This window comes from Panthera pardus, unplaced genomic scaffold (genome assembly GCF_024362965.1).
Source record: "Panthera pardus isolate Hobbes unplaced genomic scaffold, ASM2436296v1 HiC_scaffold_11, whole genome shotgun sequence".
Classification (NCBI taxonomy): Eukaryota; Metazoa; Chordata; class Mammalia; order Carnivora; family Felidae; genus Panthera; species Panthera pardus.
In genome coordinates this window covers 31,494,094-31,511,239 of record NW_026526666.1, presented here as the reverse complement: position 1 = coordinate 31,511,239, position 17,146 = coordinate 31,494,094, and the positions used below count along the sequence as shown (strand labels likewise).

The following is a 17,146-nucleotide window of genomic DNA, read 5'->3' as shown; positions in this document are numbered from 1 at the left end:
TATGTTAAATTTGAAATATTTGTTGAAAACAGGGGTGGACATGTTAAATGGGTAGTTAAATTTAAAAGCTTAAAGTTCAGGAGTAAAGATAGGACTGAAAACATAAATTTTCAGGACTGTATTTATATATGATTACTCCAGCCATGGTCCTTAAGAAAAATTTCTCAAACTGAGAAGTATAATATTTATAGATTAATAAGTCAGAGGATATGGAATTGGAAACTGAAAAAAAAAATTACTGGTGAGGTAAAGAAAAACAAGGAGGGTATGACAGAGAAGCAGCCAGAAAAATAAAATACTTTAAGAAGGAAGGGAGGGTTGATTAACTTTGTCAAATGTTGCTGAAACATAAAATAAGAGGAGGGAGGAGAATTGGCCACTTGCTGTGGCAGCATGGGAGGAGGTCTTGAGGACTGATTGTGTGGAATGCTTGCAATTGAGATTATGAGGGAGGTTTAGTTCCCGTTGGAAAAATGTCCAGGCTGAGGTGAGGTGGTTGATAAGACTTTGGATATGAGAAAGTCAACAGACCAAGAGGTCGTGGTATTAGATGGCTGTCTGCTGGATGCTGAAAGCCCCAAGATTAACAAGAGTAGTGGTAAAGTGGGGAAGAATCAGGTGCTAAAATCTTCAGTAAATGAAAGGGCTGTGAGATCTAGGACCCCTGGAATAACAGGGAGTAACGAGTAATAGAGTCTGATGACATGTGCTTCAAAGATACTTTATGCGTTTTGTTGTTCTTTGTCATTTTGTGTGTGTGGTTTTTTTGTTTTTTTTTTTTTTTTTTTATGGGAGGGCTAGGGGGCTAAAAAAAGGGATAAATGATCTGGAAGTCATAATAAGGAGCAAGAAGGGCATGTAATCTACCTCACAGCTCTGTCAAATTAGGAAAGTGGAAGAAAAACAATCACTAGAAGGAGCTGCCCGCATAACACTTGTGTAAATCAACTGCCCCTTGTCTTTCTTTGTCACCTCCTCCATCATCTACCCAATTCTAAAGGATTGTGAAGCTTGAGATAATGCATATAAAAGGCCTATCACATATCAAGCTCATCATGATCATTTAAAATTGGTAACTTTTGGGGCACCTGGGTGACTCACTCGGTTAAGCATCTGACTCTTGATTTCAACTCAGGTCACAATCTCATGGTTCATGGGTTCAAGCCTCACGTCAGGCTCCACACAGTGCAGAGTGTGCTTGGGATTCTCTCTTTCCCTTTCTCTGTCCTTCTCTCACTCAAGCTCTCTCTCAAAATTATGAATAAACTTTGAAAAAAATTTTTTTTAATTGGCAACTTTTAATTAACTCTAAAAAATCAAAACATATTTCTTAATCTTGTTAATTAAATACATCCTGTTTTCCTTCTGGGAAGGTTGTCATATCACAAAATTTGTAATAAAACTATTCTGTAGTAATAAAAGTCAGAATTGCGGTTAACTTTGGGTTGGTCGAATAAGGGAAGCTTATGGGATGTTAATGTTCTCCATTTTAGTCTGGTGGGAGTTACATGTGTATATAAATTGGAAGAGTACAGCTACCTGAAATAAAAGTCTCATGTATATGTGTATGTGTGTATTTTGTCTTTTTATTAAAATATTATTATTTACTGACTCAGAAACATGACTTTAGATAGGTCTGTTTCTAAGAACTCTGGCTCTATTGACATTGAAACCATGCACTTACGTTTTGCAAGGTGCAGACAAATATCTAATCTTCTCAACTCTACTTTCTGATTATTTCCCTGTTTTGCCTCATTTTTTTCTAAATCTGATGATGCTTAGCTTTTGCTATTGCTGTTTAGGTGTTTAAACATACTACATGGCAAGATGAATAATATATGCTATTCCAGCAAAGAGAATTTTTTAAATTATTGTCATGTAGATGACCACATTGTGTACTTTTTCTTAGAGGAGAGAGTATAGTTATTCTGTCTTTCCATGACCTTGTGAAGTCAGTCATATAAACTGCAGCAAACAGAACTGAGGACTTTGTCTTCATCTGGCAAGAATTCTGATGGTTTCTGTTTTCTGAATTGAATGGTGAGTAGATACAACAAGCAGGAAAAGATTTCAGTGTCTTATTTTTATTTTTTTCAAACAGTACTGTGGTTAACTCTCATTTACCTCACCACATGAAACAAACAGAAGATACTGGCATTCCTAACACATCCCTGGTCCTTTAACCACAGATGCACTAATGTAGCTTAGAGTTTTCTAAAAAAACTAATTTGTTTTCTAAAGGAAAACTGTTCCTCTGCACCTAGAACACTTCTGACACTAAATGTGTGGGTTTTTTCCATATTAACTACCACGTCTCCAGCTCTTCATACTCTACATGGGTGTCCTACAATTCAAATCAATTTGACAGTGTCTACGTGGAGTTAGCATCAGACCCCACAGGGTAGTGGCTCGGTACCACTTCAGACATCAATCACAAGTTCCACTGGGATGCCTGGGTAGCTCAATTGGTTTGGCGTCCGACTTCGGCTCAGGTCATGATCTTGCGGTTCATGACTTTGAGCCCCGTGTCAGGCTCTGTGCTGACAGCTCACAGCCTGGAGCCTGTTTCAGATTCTGTGTCTCCCTCTCTCTCTGCACCCCCCTCCCGGGACTTGTGTGTGTGTGCAAGTCTCTCTCTCTCTGTCTCTCAGAAATAAGTTAAAACATAAATTTTTTTTTTTTTTTCAAAATCACAAGTCCCAGGCCTATGGTACTTATGACCAACTTGACTACAGTTTGAAGGTTCCCATGATCCCCTCCTTGGGTTTGATAATTTCCTGGAGTTGTGCAGAGAACTCAGGGAAACACTTGTGTTTACTGTTTTATTATAAAGGATACAGATAAAAAGCTCCAGAAGAAGAACTACAGAGGGCAAGGTATAAAGCAACACAGCTTCCATGCCCTCTCAGGTCACACCACTATCCTGGGATCTCCATGTGTTCACCAACCCAGAAACTCTCCAAACACCATTGTTTAGGGGTTTTATGGGGCTTCATTATACAAGCATGATTGGTGATTAAGTCAGTCTGCAACCCCTCACCTCTTGTTGCCCCTTGGGGAGAAGGGCTGAAAATCCTAACCCTCTAATCACATAATTAGTTACCCTGGTTACCAGCCTTCATCTTCCCAGGTTATTCCATTACCATAAACTCCCTTGTAGTTGAAAGAGGATTATTAAGAATAACAAAAAAGTGCTCTAATCATTCCAATGACTCAGGAAATTCCGGGAGTTTTAAAAACTCTGTGCCAGGAACCTGAGATAAAGACCAAATGTATATTTGTTATATCGCATCACAGTGCCCAAGGTGAATACAATGCTTTGTTTTCATATTTGTTTTCTGTGACCTTGAATCTGCAAATATCTGTGCAGTAAAGTATTACTGGCTAACAAATCTATATTATTACGAGTAAGTCCCTTCGTCTCTATAAAGATATCTAGTTAACTAGAAGATGAGAAGGCATGAGGTCACTTCATACTTACTGTTCCACATCTGTTTACAAAAATTCCAAAGTAGTCCTTCATGTCTATTTTAGAGACTGTACAGTTGTGGTACATCTCCTTTAAATGACGAAGACACTACTAGCAATGATCACTAACAAAAAGTCGTTTAAATAAAATACCTTATAAGTTGACAACTGCAGAATTTTTTTCTTTTCCTCACCACAAATTGACATAAAAACCAAAGTAATGAAACAGTTCTAATCTGGAATTTCTCCTGGTACCTTTGATACAAGTTATCAATCAGACATGTCTCAGTGTCCTAAATGCTTAATTTCTGGACTTTATATGTAGTACTAATCACTCAATAATTATTATTTCTGTTTTAATTAAAATCGAATCTGCTTCTTGTTGATGTGGTTTGAAGTAGGGTTCAGGAGCCAATGGCCAACAAAGAAATCTTGAGACATTTTCAGTGCAAAAAGGTGTTTTTATTATAGCATGGGGACGGGACTCGTGGGCAGAAAGAGCTGCACTGGGGTTTTGAGGAGTGACTGATTATATAGGATTTTCTATCCTATGGAAGAGGAGGGTGATGTTAGGGCTCTAGGAAGTTGCATCTATAGGTTTCTGGAGATTGCCTTTTTCTTATAAATCATGAAGACAGTTGCCAACTGATGGAGACTCATGTCCTACACTACTGTGATCTCTATCAGTTGACCATTTGTTTTTCCCTTTCCTTTGTTTTGGGAAGCCAGGAGTACATAAGGAATGTCACACATATCCCACCTGGTGGGGGGGGGGGGGGGGCGGGTGTTTCAGGGTGTTATCTTGTGTTTTGACCTCAGCTTGCCTTTTGCTTCCTCATTGTCACATTAAATTATCCCTAAGAATAACAGCTCAGTTTGAAAACCCTAGAATATGAATATATTTGATTTTTTTAATAGACAAGCTGATTAAAATCCCTAATGGAAGTTCAGAGTATATGTAGTTAATTGGAGCTTCTTGAAGCCCTCACCAAAACACTACTTAAAATCATACACACAAAAAATGTTACACATCCTTGCAACATGCCTGTGTCAAGTCGTTATAGAGGACATATGGAGAACTACTAAAATCAGAAAGAATGTATCCATGTGGGAATGAAGAAAACAACTGCAATTTCAAAACATCAGAAGGGCACATGGGTTTATCAGATAAAAAGGAATATTCATATAGGAAAAATTCCCTGATTGTGAGTAATTCAAGGATGATGGATCATAAACAAGCATAAAGAGATATCAGCAACAACTTCATTGATCTCTTTTTTATTAGATATTGGACAGGTCCAGTGGACAGAAAGAGTCGCACTGGGGTTGAAACCAGTGACTGATTATATACCTTCAGGTTGGGCGGGGGTTAGAGATAGCATAAATCTCCAAGGTATTTTGGAAACAAGGTTTTAAGGACCTGGAGGGGGCTAGCTGCTGTTAGGAAAAGGTCATTTATTACCATTTAGTAAAAACTCAGTCATGAGACCCTTCAGATGTATATCAGTGGGCCACATAAGCTTGGAGTAGGATTGCCCACCTATATCTTGGGGGGTAGAGATCAAAGAAGTTTCCAAAGGAATTTTTATATGTTAAAGTAGACTTACAGGATCCTGGAGGTCAGGATAATGTTAAGCTAAGATCGCCTTTTGCCCTCAGCCAAGTATCATCATTGAGGCAGTGGAGTTCTAGAGGAAGGTCACTCTGCCTGTCTCAAGGACTTGTCAATGGGTTGTAAGTTGTAAGGAAATATAATTTTTTTCTTTTGCCTTTGTTTCCCACATCATATACCACATCTTCTTTATCCCTTCATCTATCAGTGGACACGGGCTGCTTCCATGGTTTGGCTGTTGCAGATAATGCTGCCATAAACATAGGGGTGCATGTATCCCTTTGAATTTGTGTTTTCATGTTTTTTTGGGTAAATACCCAGTAATGTGATTACTGGATTGTAGGGTAGTTCTATTTTTAATTTTTTGAGGAAACTCCGTACTGTCTTCCACAGTGGTTGCACCAGTGTAGATTCCCATCAGCAGTGCACGAGGGTTCCTTTTTCTCCACATCTTCACCAATACTTGTTTTTTCTTGTGTTGTTGATTTTAGCCATTCTGATAGGTGTGAGGTGATATCTTGTCATTTCGATTTGCATTTCCCTGATGATGAGTGATGTTGAGTATCTTTTCATATTTTCCTTTAAATGTTTTCCTTTGACCTGTGAGTCAAAAGTGAGTGATGTCATTCATGAGTAGTTGTCATAGGAAACTCAAACTGAATACATGATGAATCAGCCCTTCTCTCAGGAAGAACACTGTAGCAAGTCTCAATTAGCATGCATATCCTCACAGTCCTATTTCCTAGGAATTGTAGTCCTAATTCATTCCACACCCTTTGTATTAGAATCTTAAAACTTATGTGATTTGATGTAGGGTTCAGGAGTGAACAGTCAAGAAAGAATTCTTGAGACATTTTTGGTGCAAAAAGGTGTCTTTAATTGAAGCACAGGGACAGGACTCCTGGAGAGAAGGAGTTGTACTGGGGTTGTGAGGAGTGATTGATTACATACTTTTAAGGTGGGAGGGGTAGAGAAAAAGAAAGTCTCCAAGAGGATTTTCATATATTAAAGAAGACTTACAAGATCGTGGAAGTCTGACTATTGTCGAGGTAAGGTTGTTTCTGCCACTAGCAAAGCATTAATATTAACACAGTTGGGAGTTCCTGGAGGAATGTCATACTCTCCCTGTCTCAAGTATTTGTCATTGGGCTGCAGGTTATGAGGAAATTTAATTTTATCTACATCTCCTTTTGTCTTTGTTCTCTATGTCAAAAACTATACCCTTTGTTTTAAGGGTCCTTTAAAGCATCTGTCATAATTAGGATATATATAGAAAACAGGAACTGGGCACCTGAGCGGCTCAGTCAGTTAAGCATCTAACTCTTTATCTCAGCTCAGGTCATGATCTCACAGTTCATGAGTTCGAACTCCACGTCAGGCTCTGTGCTGACAGTGCAGAGCCTGCTTGGGATTCTCTCATTCTTCCCCTCTCTCTACCCCTTCCCCACTCATGCTCGCTCGCTCTCTCTCTCTCTCTCTCTCTCAAAAATAAATAAATAAACCTTTTGTTAAAGATGAATCTTTAGAGAGTGGGGAATGTGTTCAACCATCATTTTGCAGTTACTGATCAAGTGTTGGACATGCAAATAGGAACTAAGATTACAATGATAAAGATAAACTTGTCCCTAGCAGTGAGGTATCATCAGCGAAACAGAGTCAATGGGTAACTTAAGTTTTCAAAATCATGCCATAGGTACAATGAGATCACAAAGGAGGGCCACCCAACCCGCTTTAGAGGATTCAGGAAATCCAAGACTTCATGGAGAAACCAGTCTGCAACATAAAGGTGAGGATCGTAGAGGTTGTTGGAAGAAGTCTGAATACTGTGCACAGGTATCTAGAATAGAGGTGTTAACATGTCACGCTTGTGCAGTTGGAAGTAATTCATTATAACAAAAACAAAGCATGCAAACATCAGCTGAAAGGGAAGTCCAAAAACATCAAGATACACCGCAGACACACTATACAACTAACATCTAAAACTGTAATTTGAAGTTGGAAAGCGAAGACACACAAGCTGGGATTTCAGAATTGCATCATATTCTTATTCAGACTTTATTTTTCAAAGAATTTAAGGAAGTAGAATTCAACCCTATAATATAAACAAGATTAGGATATGTGCTTTTCCCCCCAGTATTGGACCTCACTATTACACCTCTCTTTTGAACTGGTTGATGCTTTTCTAAGAATGTAAAATTTCCTAAATACCATCATCATTGTCATCATCACCACCACCATCATCACCATAAACAGCATCGTTGGTTTTTTTTTCTTATACTCCTGAACAAGTATTACATACTCCTTGTAAAATTTCCAAAGATACAAAGGTTTATACCGAATAAAATAAGTATTCCTCTCATTCCTGATCTCAGAAACCTAGTTTCCCCTAGAATCAACCAACAGTGCTAGTTCCTCATGTGTATACCAATAAGTATTATGAATTCCATTTTTTTTTTGCAGAAATAGTGCCCTAGTCTCATTGGTTGGCACCCCAGTTTTTCCACATTGCAATAGATCTAGTAAGTTGTTCTGTGTCATTACAAATTGTGCTATTTCTCAATTTTCTGGCTATATAATTTTCCATTGTAGAAGTGTGCTGAAATTTACATTACCACTCCCATATAGACATATAAGTAGTTCCAATCTTTAGAGTTACAGACAATGCCACAATGGACATGTTATTAATACACAATTTTCATGACTCTGTGTGTGTATGAGAGAGTGTGTGTATACCTTAAAACTGAATATGTGGTGCCAAAATGGACATCTATTAACATTTAATATATATTAGACACAATTTGCAATAGATATTATACAATTTGGGCTTCCATGAAAGGACAGGTTTTCAGAAACATTGGAAACACAGTTTGATACCATGGGAGGTAAAATATTGCATCTTATAGTTTTGTTTCATTTCTCTTATTTTGAGTTACTTGAATATCTTGCTTTTCTATAAGCTATCTGTTCAAAGCTTGCCCACTTTTATTGATTTGTGGCCCTTTATGATGTATAACTCATATAAATCAGCTCTTTCCTCTGACAGAAATCAAGGCTGTCTCTTCAGAACATTCTTGGCTTCTGAATTTCTTTAGGTTCTTTTTCACTATAATGAATTTATCTTTATTTTAATGTAGTTTTTGTCAGTGTTTATACATCTTTGGGTTTTATGGCATTTAAAAATAAATTTGATGTTCCAACATAATTTTATAATTATCTGACATTTACTGTTTCTGTGGAGCTTTTTGATGTTTCATCTGAAGTCAAGCTGGAACTTACTTTACACAAAATTTACAATAGATCTACTCACCTTCTTATTCTACACAGCTCTCCAGTTGTCTGACAACAGCTGTTATGTAGTTCATACTGAACTGTATGTTCCCACTGATTTTACTTTTTTATTTTATTTCTTAAAAACGTTTATTTATTTTGGGGTGGGGGAATGAACACACACAGAGAGAGAGACAGGGAGAGAGAGAATCCCAAGCAGACTATGCACTGTCAGCCTGCTGCCTGTGGGGTTCTATCTCACAAATTGTGAGATCATGGCCAGGGCCAAAATCAAGTTTGTTGTTTGACTGAGCCACTCGGGTGCCCCCAAAGTGTTATTTTAAATTACTGGGGGAAGTGCCTGGGTGGCTCAGTCAATTAAGTGACTGACTTGATTTTGACTTAGGTCGTGATCTCATGATTTGTGATATTGAGCCCCACGTGGCGCAGCGGGCTGACAGTGCGCATTCTGCTTGGGATTCTCTCTCTCCCTCTCTGTATGCCCCTCCCCTGCTTGTGTGTGTGTGCATGCACATGCTTTCTCTTGCTCTAAAAAAAAAAATAAATATACTTAAAAAAATAAGTACGTAAATAACACTGTTCACATGCACTTAATTCCTATATGTGGTGGGGTGTCTACTTTTAGACTACACGGTGTGTTCTGTTCTTATGTTTTTATATTTATGTTCGGTGACACACTGTTCTAATTCTTGCAGATCTATACATTTCATTGTACCTCTTCTGAATTGTCTTGGCTTTTGATTTTTTTGATCAGCTCTGTTTAAATTTTACAATTAGCCTTTTTGAAATTTTAACTTGCAATGCATAAAATTTACAGGTAAACCAAGAAAGAATTGCTTTGCATATGGTGCTGTCCCGTCCTACTCAAGAACACACTATGGATATCTATTTGAGTAATTATTCAGATGCAACTTTCAGAAGCACTTCTTGATAAATATATTCCAATGTGTTTCTTTCCAGGAGGCTACAAATTTGACCTTCTCTTTGTCTTCTAATCAGTTATTTCCACATCCATTTAAATTAACTGTCCAGCCACATTTACTCTATCTTTTGTCAACCATTGATGCCCTATAGTAGGGCATTTCTATTTTTTCTGTTTTCTACTTTTCTATTTTTCTGTTAAATTTTGCTGAAAAATAGAAAAGGTACATATGCGTGAAAATAAGCTATATCAAAAAGCTGTTATGAAAACTTGTGAAAATTACCTGAAATTACATACAAGAGAAAAACTTGACCATTAGTAAAATCAACTCTTGTAGAAGCTCACAAATTTGAGGCCACCACGAAGGCTGCGAAGTATCTTCTCTGTCATTGTTCTCCATTATCTTTGGAGTGCAGTCAGTTTCAGTATGTTGCTTGTTACCAGTCATGATTTTTGTTTGGGCCTAAAATTGTGTGATACATTCATAAAAGAAAAACATTTAAAGATCCCAAACTTTCAGGAGTAAGGTTACATATTAATAGTTTATAAAATTATCTGCATTTTCCTTTTTCAAGTATTCTCTCTTATTAGATCATTTACAGCAGGAATATCTCCTGGTTTGGGGCTGAAGAATAAGAAGCACAGTACCACCTTACTTATATTCATCCATCACTAAGGTTTCGCGAGGGTGCTAAACAGGTGTGAGGACAATTGTATGATATTCTATTAATGCTATTTAGGAGGGACTCTTTCATCTGAATGACACAAATGCTCACCCACATCTTAGAAATAATGGGAGTGTCTAAGCTGGTTGAGAAATCTGATGCAAACACTTCCAGTCAGGAGAAGAGAGAATTTCCCCTATGTCGCATGCTGACTCAGACAGGCCATCCTCTCCTGGGGACAGCTACAGGTTCGGAGCTATCAGTCCCCCTCACTTCTGAGTCTATACATATCTGATGGTTTTAGGTCAGCAGGGATCTGTCTTAGGGTCTTTGGGTGGGTAGGGTGCCTGAAAACTGGCAATAATCTTGGGAAAGTGAACCAATTGCTGCTTTTATTACATACACCCAGTTAGGACATCTTTGACGATAAATCTGAGGACCCCATTTAATATTGGCTCCGTGAGATCATCCAGGAATCCTTCAGAACAGCAGCACATGTCCTGGGAAGGTGATTTATATTCCGGAAATTCTTGGAGCTACCAAGTTCCTATGGGACTCTCCAGAAACTCAGCGTGAACACAGCCCACGTGCCCTGACACAAGCCATTACAGATTCAGGGCTTGTAGTGAATTGGGTGCAGTAAATGACAGCAGTGCTTCTCTGTCTGGCTTTGCTTTAACTTTCAGTCCTCCCTTGCTAGGGTTCCAGGGCTTTCTTCTGCAGTCACTGCCCAGACCCGAGCCAGGCTTACCTCCAGCCTCTGAATCCTCTCATTCTGCCCTCTCAGAAGGTTTTTTCTCTCTCTCTTTATCTCCTCTCTCATTTGGGCCATGGATTCCTGGAAAATTGTTTCTAGAGTCTCTAACTTTTGCTGCAGCATTTTACACCTTTTCTCAAGAAGCCGCTTTTCCTTCTCAGCTGTCTCTCTTTTGGCTTGCTCCTCTGCTCCAGGCAAGAAAACAATGGTTAAGCCTGAAAGCAACAACCCTCTGTCCCACAACCACCACTTTCTCAGACACCAAACTGTCTGGGAAGAGCAGACAGAAATGTCCAAATTTAACTCGTGACCACACATCGAGGGCAGGTTTGAGAACAAGGTGGGAAAGGCCCCCTGACTGGCTGGCCGACGAACAACCACACCTTGTCTTATTATTTTCAGATTTAGCAGAGCATGTCTTCCACAGGAGAGGAAACTCCTTGCTTCGAGAAGATCTTCCTGTCAGAGGTCTTAGAGGGCCTGGCAGGAACCTCCCTCCCCGTCATGCCCAGAGCCCTCCCCATACCTGCTAAGGCTTCTCGTGCTTCATGGAGAAGCTCATCTTTCTTCATGCAGCTTCCCTCTAGTTCCTTCTTCATCTGCACTAAACTCTGGGAACCACAAAGGGCAGAGACATATCAGGCAGGTCTAACCTGAACTTCCGTTGAAATATTCTGAGAAAAAAACTGCCCTGATCAAATTCCCTAGTTGTTCCCCGCCCCCCACCTACAAATGCATGTTCTAAGACCCTGCCTGTCTCACTATTCCTCCAGCCTCGTCTGCCAATGCTGCTTCCCTCCACTCGTGCTAGGTTCCACCAGTCAGAAGAAATTGCAGTTTTCCAGACGTGTAACCTCAGATGCTTTCATATTTTTCACATGATGGGTTTTTTTTTTCCTGCTTGTGACTCCTCCAGTAACTTCCACCCTGGATGATACGTACAAATCTTTCAAAATGTATGTCACACTCCTCTTCCAGGAAGATTTCTTAGACCACCTTCCTTGTGTGAAAGAAATCACTGTACATTTACATTTGTACATTTTTGTCAATTGTACATTTTCACTGCATGAAACTTATGGTGTGTGAATTACTGTTCAATGAAACTTCAATTACTACCATCTCAGAAATACTCCTTCAAGACTATTGGTTAAGTTTCTGAACTCCCTGAGCCTTCCTTGTGAAATGTTGAGTTTGTATTATATGATCTCTATGGCTCTGTGCAGCTATGGCATCCTGTAATGCTATCTACAAGGCATGATTCACAGTCATACAACTCAAAGTAAAATAAAGGTAAAGAATGATCTGGTAACAATCTTCCCAGAGAACTTTGGATTGAATGGGTGAGAGTGCACAGAAAAGCAGCCAGCTCAAAATAACTGAAGCATGTTTCAAGCCCACAGGGAAACTAGATGTTCCGTCAAGGAGGCCATCTGAGTGTCTGTACTGACTTTGCTTCAGAGATTAGACAGATTTCCAGATAAAGTGCCTGCGTTTGGAGGAGAAGGAGATAAAATAGAGTAATAGTGTCCTTTTAACTCTCTTATTCAGAATAATCAGCATCCTTCTGCTGTGAATGTTAGCTAATCTATGGCCAATCAGGTGCCCTTTAGGTAGAGGGGGTAACATGAAGAATCAACTATTAAGACTAAGTACCATGTACTTCTTCCATAACTCCTCGTCATTTTGGGGGGGCTGCTCCGTGGGGGCGGCTCCATAGCCCAGGTCTGGTACTGCCACGACCATTTCTGTGGGAACCTCACTCTGCAGAGCCACTGAGTCCTCACACTAGGACACAGATATCACCGTGTTCTCCAGAGAGGGAACCGCTCCGCTGTTGAAGGCATCCACTAAGGTCACCAGAATCCCCAGCCCTGAATGAGGCAAGAAGTTTAGGGTATCAATGAGATTCAAAATTAGAAACTATAAATTCTAAGATGATTTTTTAAAGACGCTATGAAGTTTGAAACTTTTTATAAATCCCATCTCCTCCTACTAAATAAGTGTTTTCCTCCTGATCACTGCACTTAAAAATTTTCAGTATCTATTCTCAGTTAACATGCTCTGATATCTTTTGGAAAAAGAATTTCCAAATGAGGCATAAAAACATAGTGGACAACCACACAACTTAATAACAATCAATTACAAAATCAGCAGAAGAACTACACAGGCATATTTCCAAAGAAGACATCCAAATAGCCAACAGTAAATGAAAAGATCACTAATCATCAGGAAAATAAGAGATATCTCAAAAGCAGAATGAGATGTCACCTCACACCTGTTAGAATGGCTAATAGTAAGAAGACAAGAGATAATCATTAGTGAGGATGTGGAAATGAGACAACCTTTGTACACGGATGGTAGAAATGTACATTGTAAATTGGTTCAGCCACTATGGAAAACAGTATGGAGGTTCCATAAAATTAAAAAATAACTACCATGGGGCATCTGGGTGCCTCAGTCAGTTAAGCATCTGACTCTTGATTTCGGTTCAGGTCATGATCTCATGGTTTGTGAGATTGAACCCCTCACCTCCCCCTCCAGGTTCTGTGTGCTGTCAGTGCAGAGCCTGCTTGGGACTCTGTCTCTTCCTCCCTTTCCTCCCCTTGCCTGCTCTCTCTCTCTCTTTCTCTCTCTCACACACACACACTCACTCACTCTTTCTCAAATTAAATAAAATAGAACTACCGTATTATCCAGCAATCCCACTTAGGGGTATTTATCTAAAAGAATTGAAATCAAGATCTCAAGGAGATATATGCACTCTCATGTTATTGCAGCATAAGTGACAATAGCCAAGATATGGAAACCTAAATATCCATCAATAGATGAATGGATAAAGGAATTCTGTACATATATACAGTGGGATATTGTTCAGGCATGAGAAATAAGGAAATGTTGCTGTTTGTGACATGTATGGACCTCAAGGGCATTATAGTAAGTGAGATAAGTCAAATACTCTATGACAGCACTTGTATGTGGAATCTAAAAAACCTGAACTCATAAAGACAGTAGAAGGGTAATTACCAGGGGCTGGGAGGTGGGGGAAGTGGAGGTTTGCGGTTTACAAGGGTATAAACTTGCAACTAGTAAATAAATAAGTCCTAGAGGTGCACAGCATAGTGATTATAGACAACAACACCAGATTATAAACTTCAAAGTTGCTAAGCACACACGTACACACACATATGATAATTAAGTGACATGATAGAGATGTTAGTTAAGACTAATATGATTGTAATCATGTTGCAATATATAAATATATCAATTCAACAAGTTTTATACCTTAAACTTATAAAATGTTATATGTCATTTATATCAATAAAAATAAAAATAAAGTAGATATGAGGTGAAGGAGGGTGAATGAGATTGTATATATTCCTACTAAAATTCTACCGACTTTGAGGAATTAATTGTTGGAAATTTAGTTTTCTTGGAATATATATATTATATATTATATACTATATACTATATATTATATATATTATATATTATATATTATATATATTTAATCTCTGAGAAGAGCATTTCTCATACAGGTTGTCTCCTCAGATACAATGGAAAATTGCAAACCCAGAAGAGCTTCACAGTAAAATAAGACCACAAAGTCATTCTCTAGCCTCAGAGTTATCCGAAGCATGAATACATCAGCACTTCTGTACTTTTCCATGGCACAAAATGCGGGCTACCATTGGCCATCTGCAGAGTGCTGCCTGCATTATTCTCCAAATCTCTGATGAAGCTAGAGACAAAATCCTGGGTATCACCAGTCTCCGATGTGTTGCTCTCATTGATTCTAACAAGAACCTGCAAAGTAGGCTTCTTCTACTCACTTTGCAAATGAGATCAGAAAGTCAAAGTAAGGTATTTGCCAAAAGCACATAGTGAATAAATGGTAGACCCATGACTAGAAGCCTGAAGTTCTGTTTTACTATTCTATGTTTGACACCCAATTACCTGGCAAGATAATTTTCTTCAAAAACATTGGTTACCCATATGCCATGATCAGTAACTTCTACGGGATTTCTGTTGACTCTCCTATCTTCACAATACCTGCTCTAATGTATTATTGTGACCCGATGGGCTCCTCTTGTTTCTGCAGAGTCAGGATGACAGCTGCAAACCACTCAGCAGTTTCTAGACCTGGCTCTCTCCTGGCACAGCTCAGTGCTTCACCAAGGGCTCCAGTTCAGCTCAGGTTTATGAAAGATATCTTTTCATATTTTTATTCCTTGATATCTAGTCCCATTCACTGTGCCCCCCCCCTTTTTTTTTACTTCAACTCATTGGTTGAACATCTATTATTTGCCACATGTTGTGCTTGTGTGCTTGGATTAAAAGATAAATAAGCTGCAGCCCCTGCCCTCAGAGTGATACTAAGATAACTATTAGGTTAGAATTAGGCTTAGCTGTGACAGTTAGGAAAGAAATGTGTCATAAGCAGTTTACACTTATTTCTCCCTCATAAATTTCAGGGTTAGTAGTCTGGGGATGGTATGTAGTTGTGTTTCATAAGGACGGAAGCTTCAGATCCTATCATATGCTCAACCATCTGTAAGGGGCAGTCCCTGGTGTGCTGTCATTTGTATTCTAAGCAGAGAATACTAACTCTTTACCTTACTATGTAAAGTTTATGTAAACTAAATCGCTTCTTAGGTTATCCATATTCCCGTACACAACCACAAGAGAGGCTGGAATTGCCATCATTATTCTGGGAAACTATGTGCATGGCAAAGAAGCAGGAGTTCTATTAGTAGGGGAGAAAGGAAGAATGGTTACAAGGGGATAGTTAACACTACTTCCCAGTAACCATCTCAAACTAGGAAGATGACGGACAATGCAACAAGGATTATACTTTACTGTTGATCACAACTCTAATCATCTCCACCAAGGTCTAAGCTTGAGGAGAAAGGTGTCCTGACTATTCTGTTCTCTGCCTGGTCCCCATGTTGGGCACATGGTACACCGGTTAAACTGAAATAATCCTGAGGAGAGAGAGAGAGAGAGAGAGATGTGAGTGATAAGGGTTCATTGAATTACAAGTGGAGACGACTTAATTCAGTTTGGGAATACAAAAGAAGAAAAGCCTCTGGGAACTATAAGGGGTGACAGCACTGGCAGACCATGGGGTTTCAGAGGCAACGCAGACAGAGTGAGCCCTAGAAGAAGGGAGAGGTTAGCTATGTTAAATACCCAGAGAATTCACTGCAAGCATTAGCAGGATGGCCAGGGATGTCCTTACCAGAGTGACGGAATAGTAGCCAGAGGGAGAGGTAGGAATGGCTGTGGGGGAATGAGATGGATCCAAAGAAAGAAAGTAGAAGCATGTCTGGAACCCAAGATCTACGTGCCAAAGTATTTAGTGGTGAAGAGTCACAGCCTCTGTTACTTATTGCTCCAAATAATAATCAGAATAAGAATGTTAATAGAAAAACTTACATATCTATTTAGAAAGAGAGCATGCAGATGTCACAAAATATCACCACAGGGGCAAATCCAAGTGAATGGTGTGTAAGAATTCATTGTAGTCTTAAACTTCCTCTGTAATTCACATTTTTTTTAATGTGTAGATTTTAGAACAAGAATATGTAACAGCATTAAGTGGAAAATCTCAAACACAAGGTTTTATAGCTTACATATTTACATGTATCTATTGCATTCCTCTTCTGAGTTCTCATGTTTATGTCAGAAATTAGGGTTTTAAGCCCAAACCTAAAGTGCATGTAAAAGACAGTTTAGAAATGAACATACCTGAGCCATAGATTGCTGTTCTGTTCAAGAATGAGCATCCAGGTACCTCTTAACTCACCCTTGCTGTTTTCTTCTCCCACAGAAGCTGAAAACAAACTGAGGTTGTTAAGAAAGGAAATGAGCATAAAGCTGAACCTGAAAGTAAAAGCACTTCATGCTATTTTTAATTATTTGGGGAAAACCTGCTGGAACCCAGACGCCAGAGCCAGAGAAGGTATGAGGGTGAAGCAAGTGAGAGCAGCCCGATGACTCTGCAGTTAGGCCCTAGGAAATTGCACCAAACCAGCTTTATTTTCTCCCCAGCTCGCCTGTCCACAAAGGGACTGCTGCCTGAGACCAAGGGCACAGAGCTGCTGGCTCCAGAGGCCGCAAGCAGACTAGGTTTGGCAGCTGGCCATTGACAAAACCCAAAGGCAGAGAGAAGAGTGGTGGCGAGTCAGGAAAGGAATTTGTTTCAGGGAGGCCGACACTGGGAAGACAGTGGACTTGTGTCCCAAAGGCTGTCCCCAAAGTGCCAAAAAATATTTCCAGGTTCATATAAGGAAAATGTGGGACAAAGTGGTAGGTAGGTGCAACTGGGCAGCAAAGGTCAGGTGGATCATTGTCTTGGGGTCAATCACCCAGGGTCTTGCTGGTCTTAAGAGAACTTAATCAGTTAGAAAGTACAGACTGAAGTCAAAATGTGG

The 17,146-nt window shown here is 39.3% G+C and overlaps 1 protein-coding gene across 2 annotated transcripts; it reads right to left on the bottom strand.

The window, feature by feature from the left end:
• Positions 1–4,730: 4,730 nt before the first annotated feature.
• Positions 4,731–16,863, bottom strand: LOC109246243 (guanylate-binding protein 6-like). 2 transcript variants are annotated; one of them, XM_019414088.2, is made up of 6 exons: positions 16,461–16,863; positions 12,366–12,583; positions 11,239–11,323; positions 10,707–10,897; positions 9,574–9,753; positions 4,731–5,680 (listed from the first exon to the last, which is right to left on the bottom strand). In XM_019414088.2, the coding sequence occupies exons 2-5, from the start codon at positions 12,453–12,455 to the stop codon at positions 9,580–9,582; spliced, it is 540 nt and encodes a 179-aa protein (XP_019269633.1). In that variant the 5' UTR covers positions 12,456–12,583; positions 16,461–16,863; the 3' UTR covers positions 4,731–5,680; positions 9,574–9,579. The 2 variants fall into 2 exon arrangements, with proteins under 2 accessions (XP_019269633.1, XP_019269632.1); XM_019414087.2 differs by lacking the exon at positions 4,731–5,680 and adding an exon at positions 5,934–6,917 and having other exon boundaries at positions 16,461–16,855.
• Positions 16,864–17,146: the final 283 nt, after the last annotated feature.

Excerpts from the sequence above, each read along its gene's own strand:
- LOC109246243 (XM_019414088.2), bottom strand. The coding sequence starts at position 12,455 with ATGGTCGTGGCAGTACCAGACCTGGGCTATGGAGCCGCCCCCACGGAG. Across the intron at positions 11,324-12,365 it reads AGTTATGGAAGAAGTACATG|AGTTTAGTGCAGATGAAGAA; the intron begins GTACTTAGTCTT and ends TGTGGTTCCCAG. Across the intron at positions 10,898-11,238 it reads AGCACGAGAAGCCTTAGCAG|AGGAGCAAGCCAAAAGAGAG; the intron begins GTATGGGGAGGG and ends TGCCTGGAGCAG.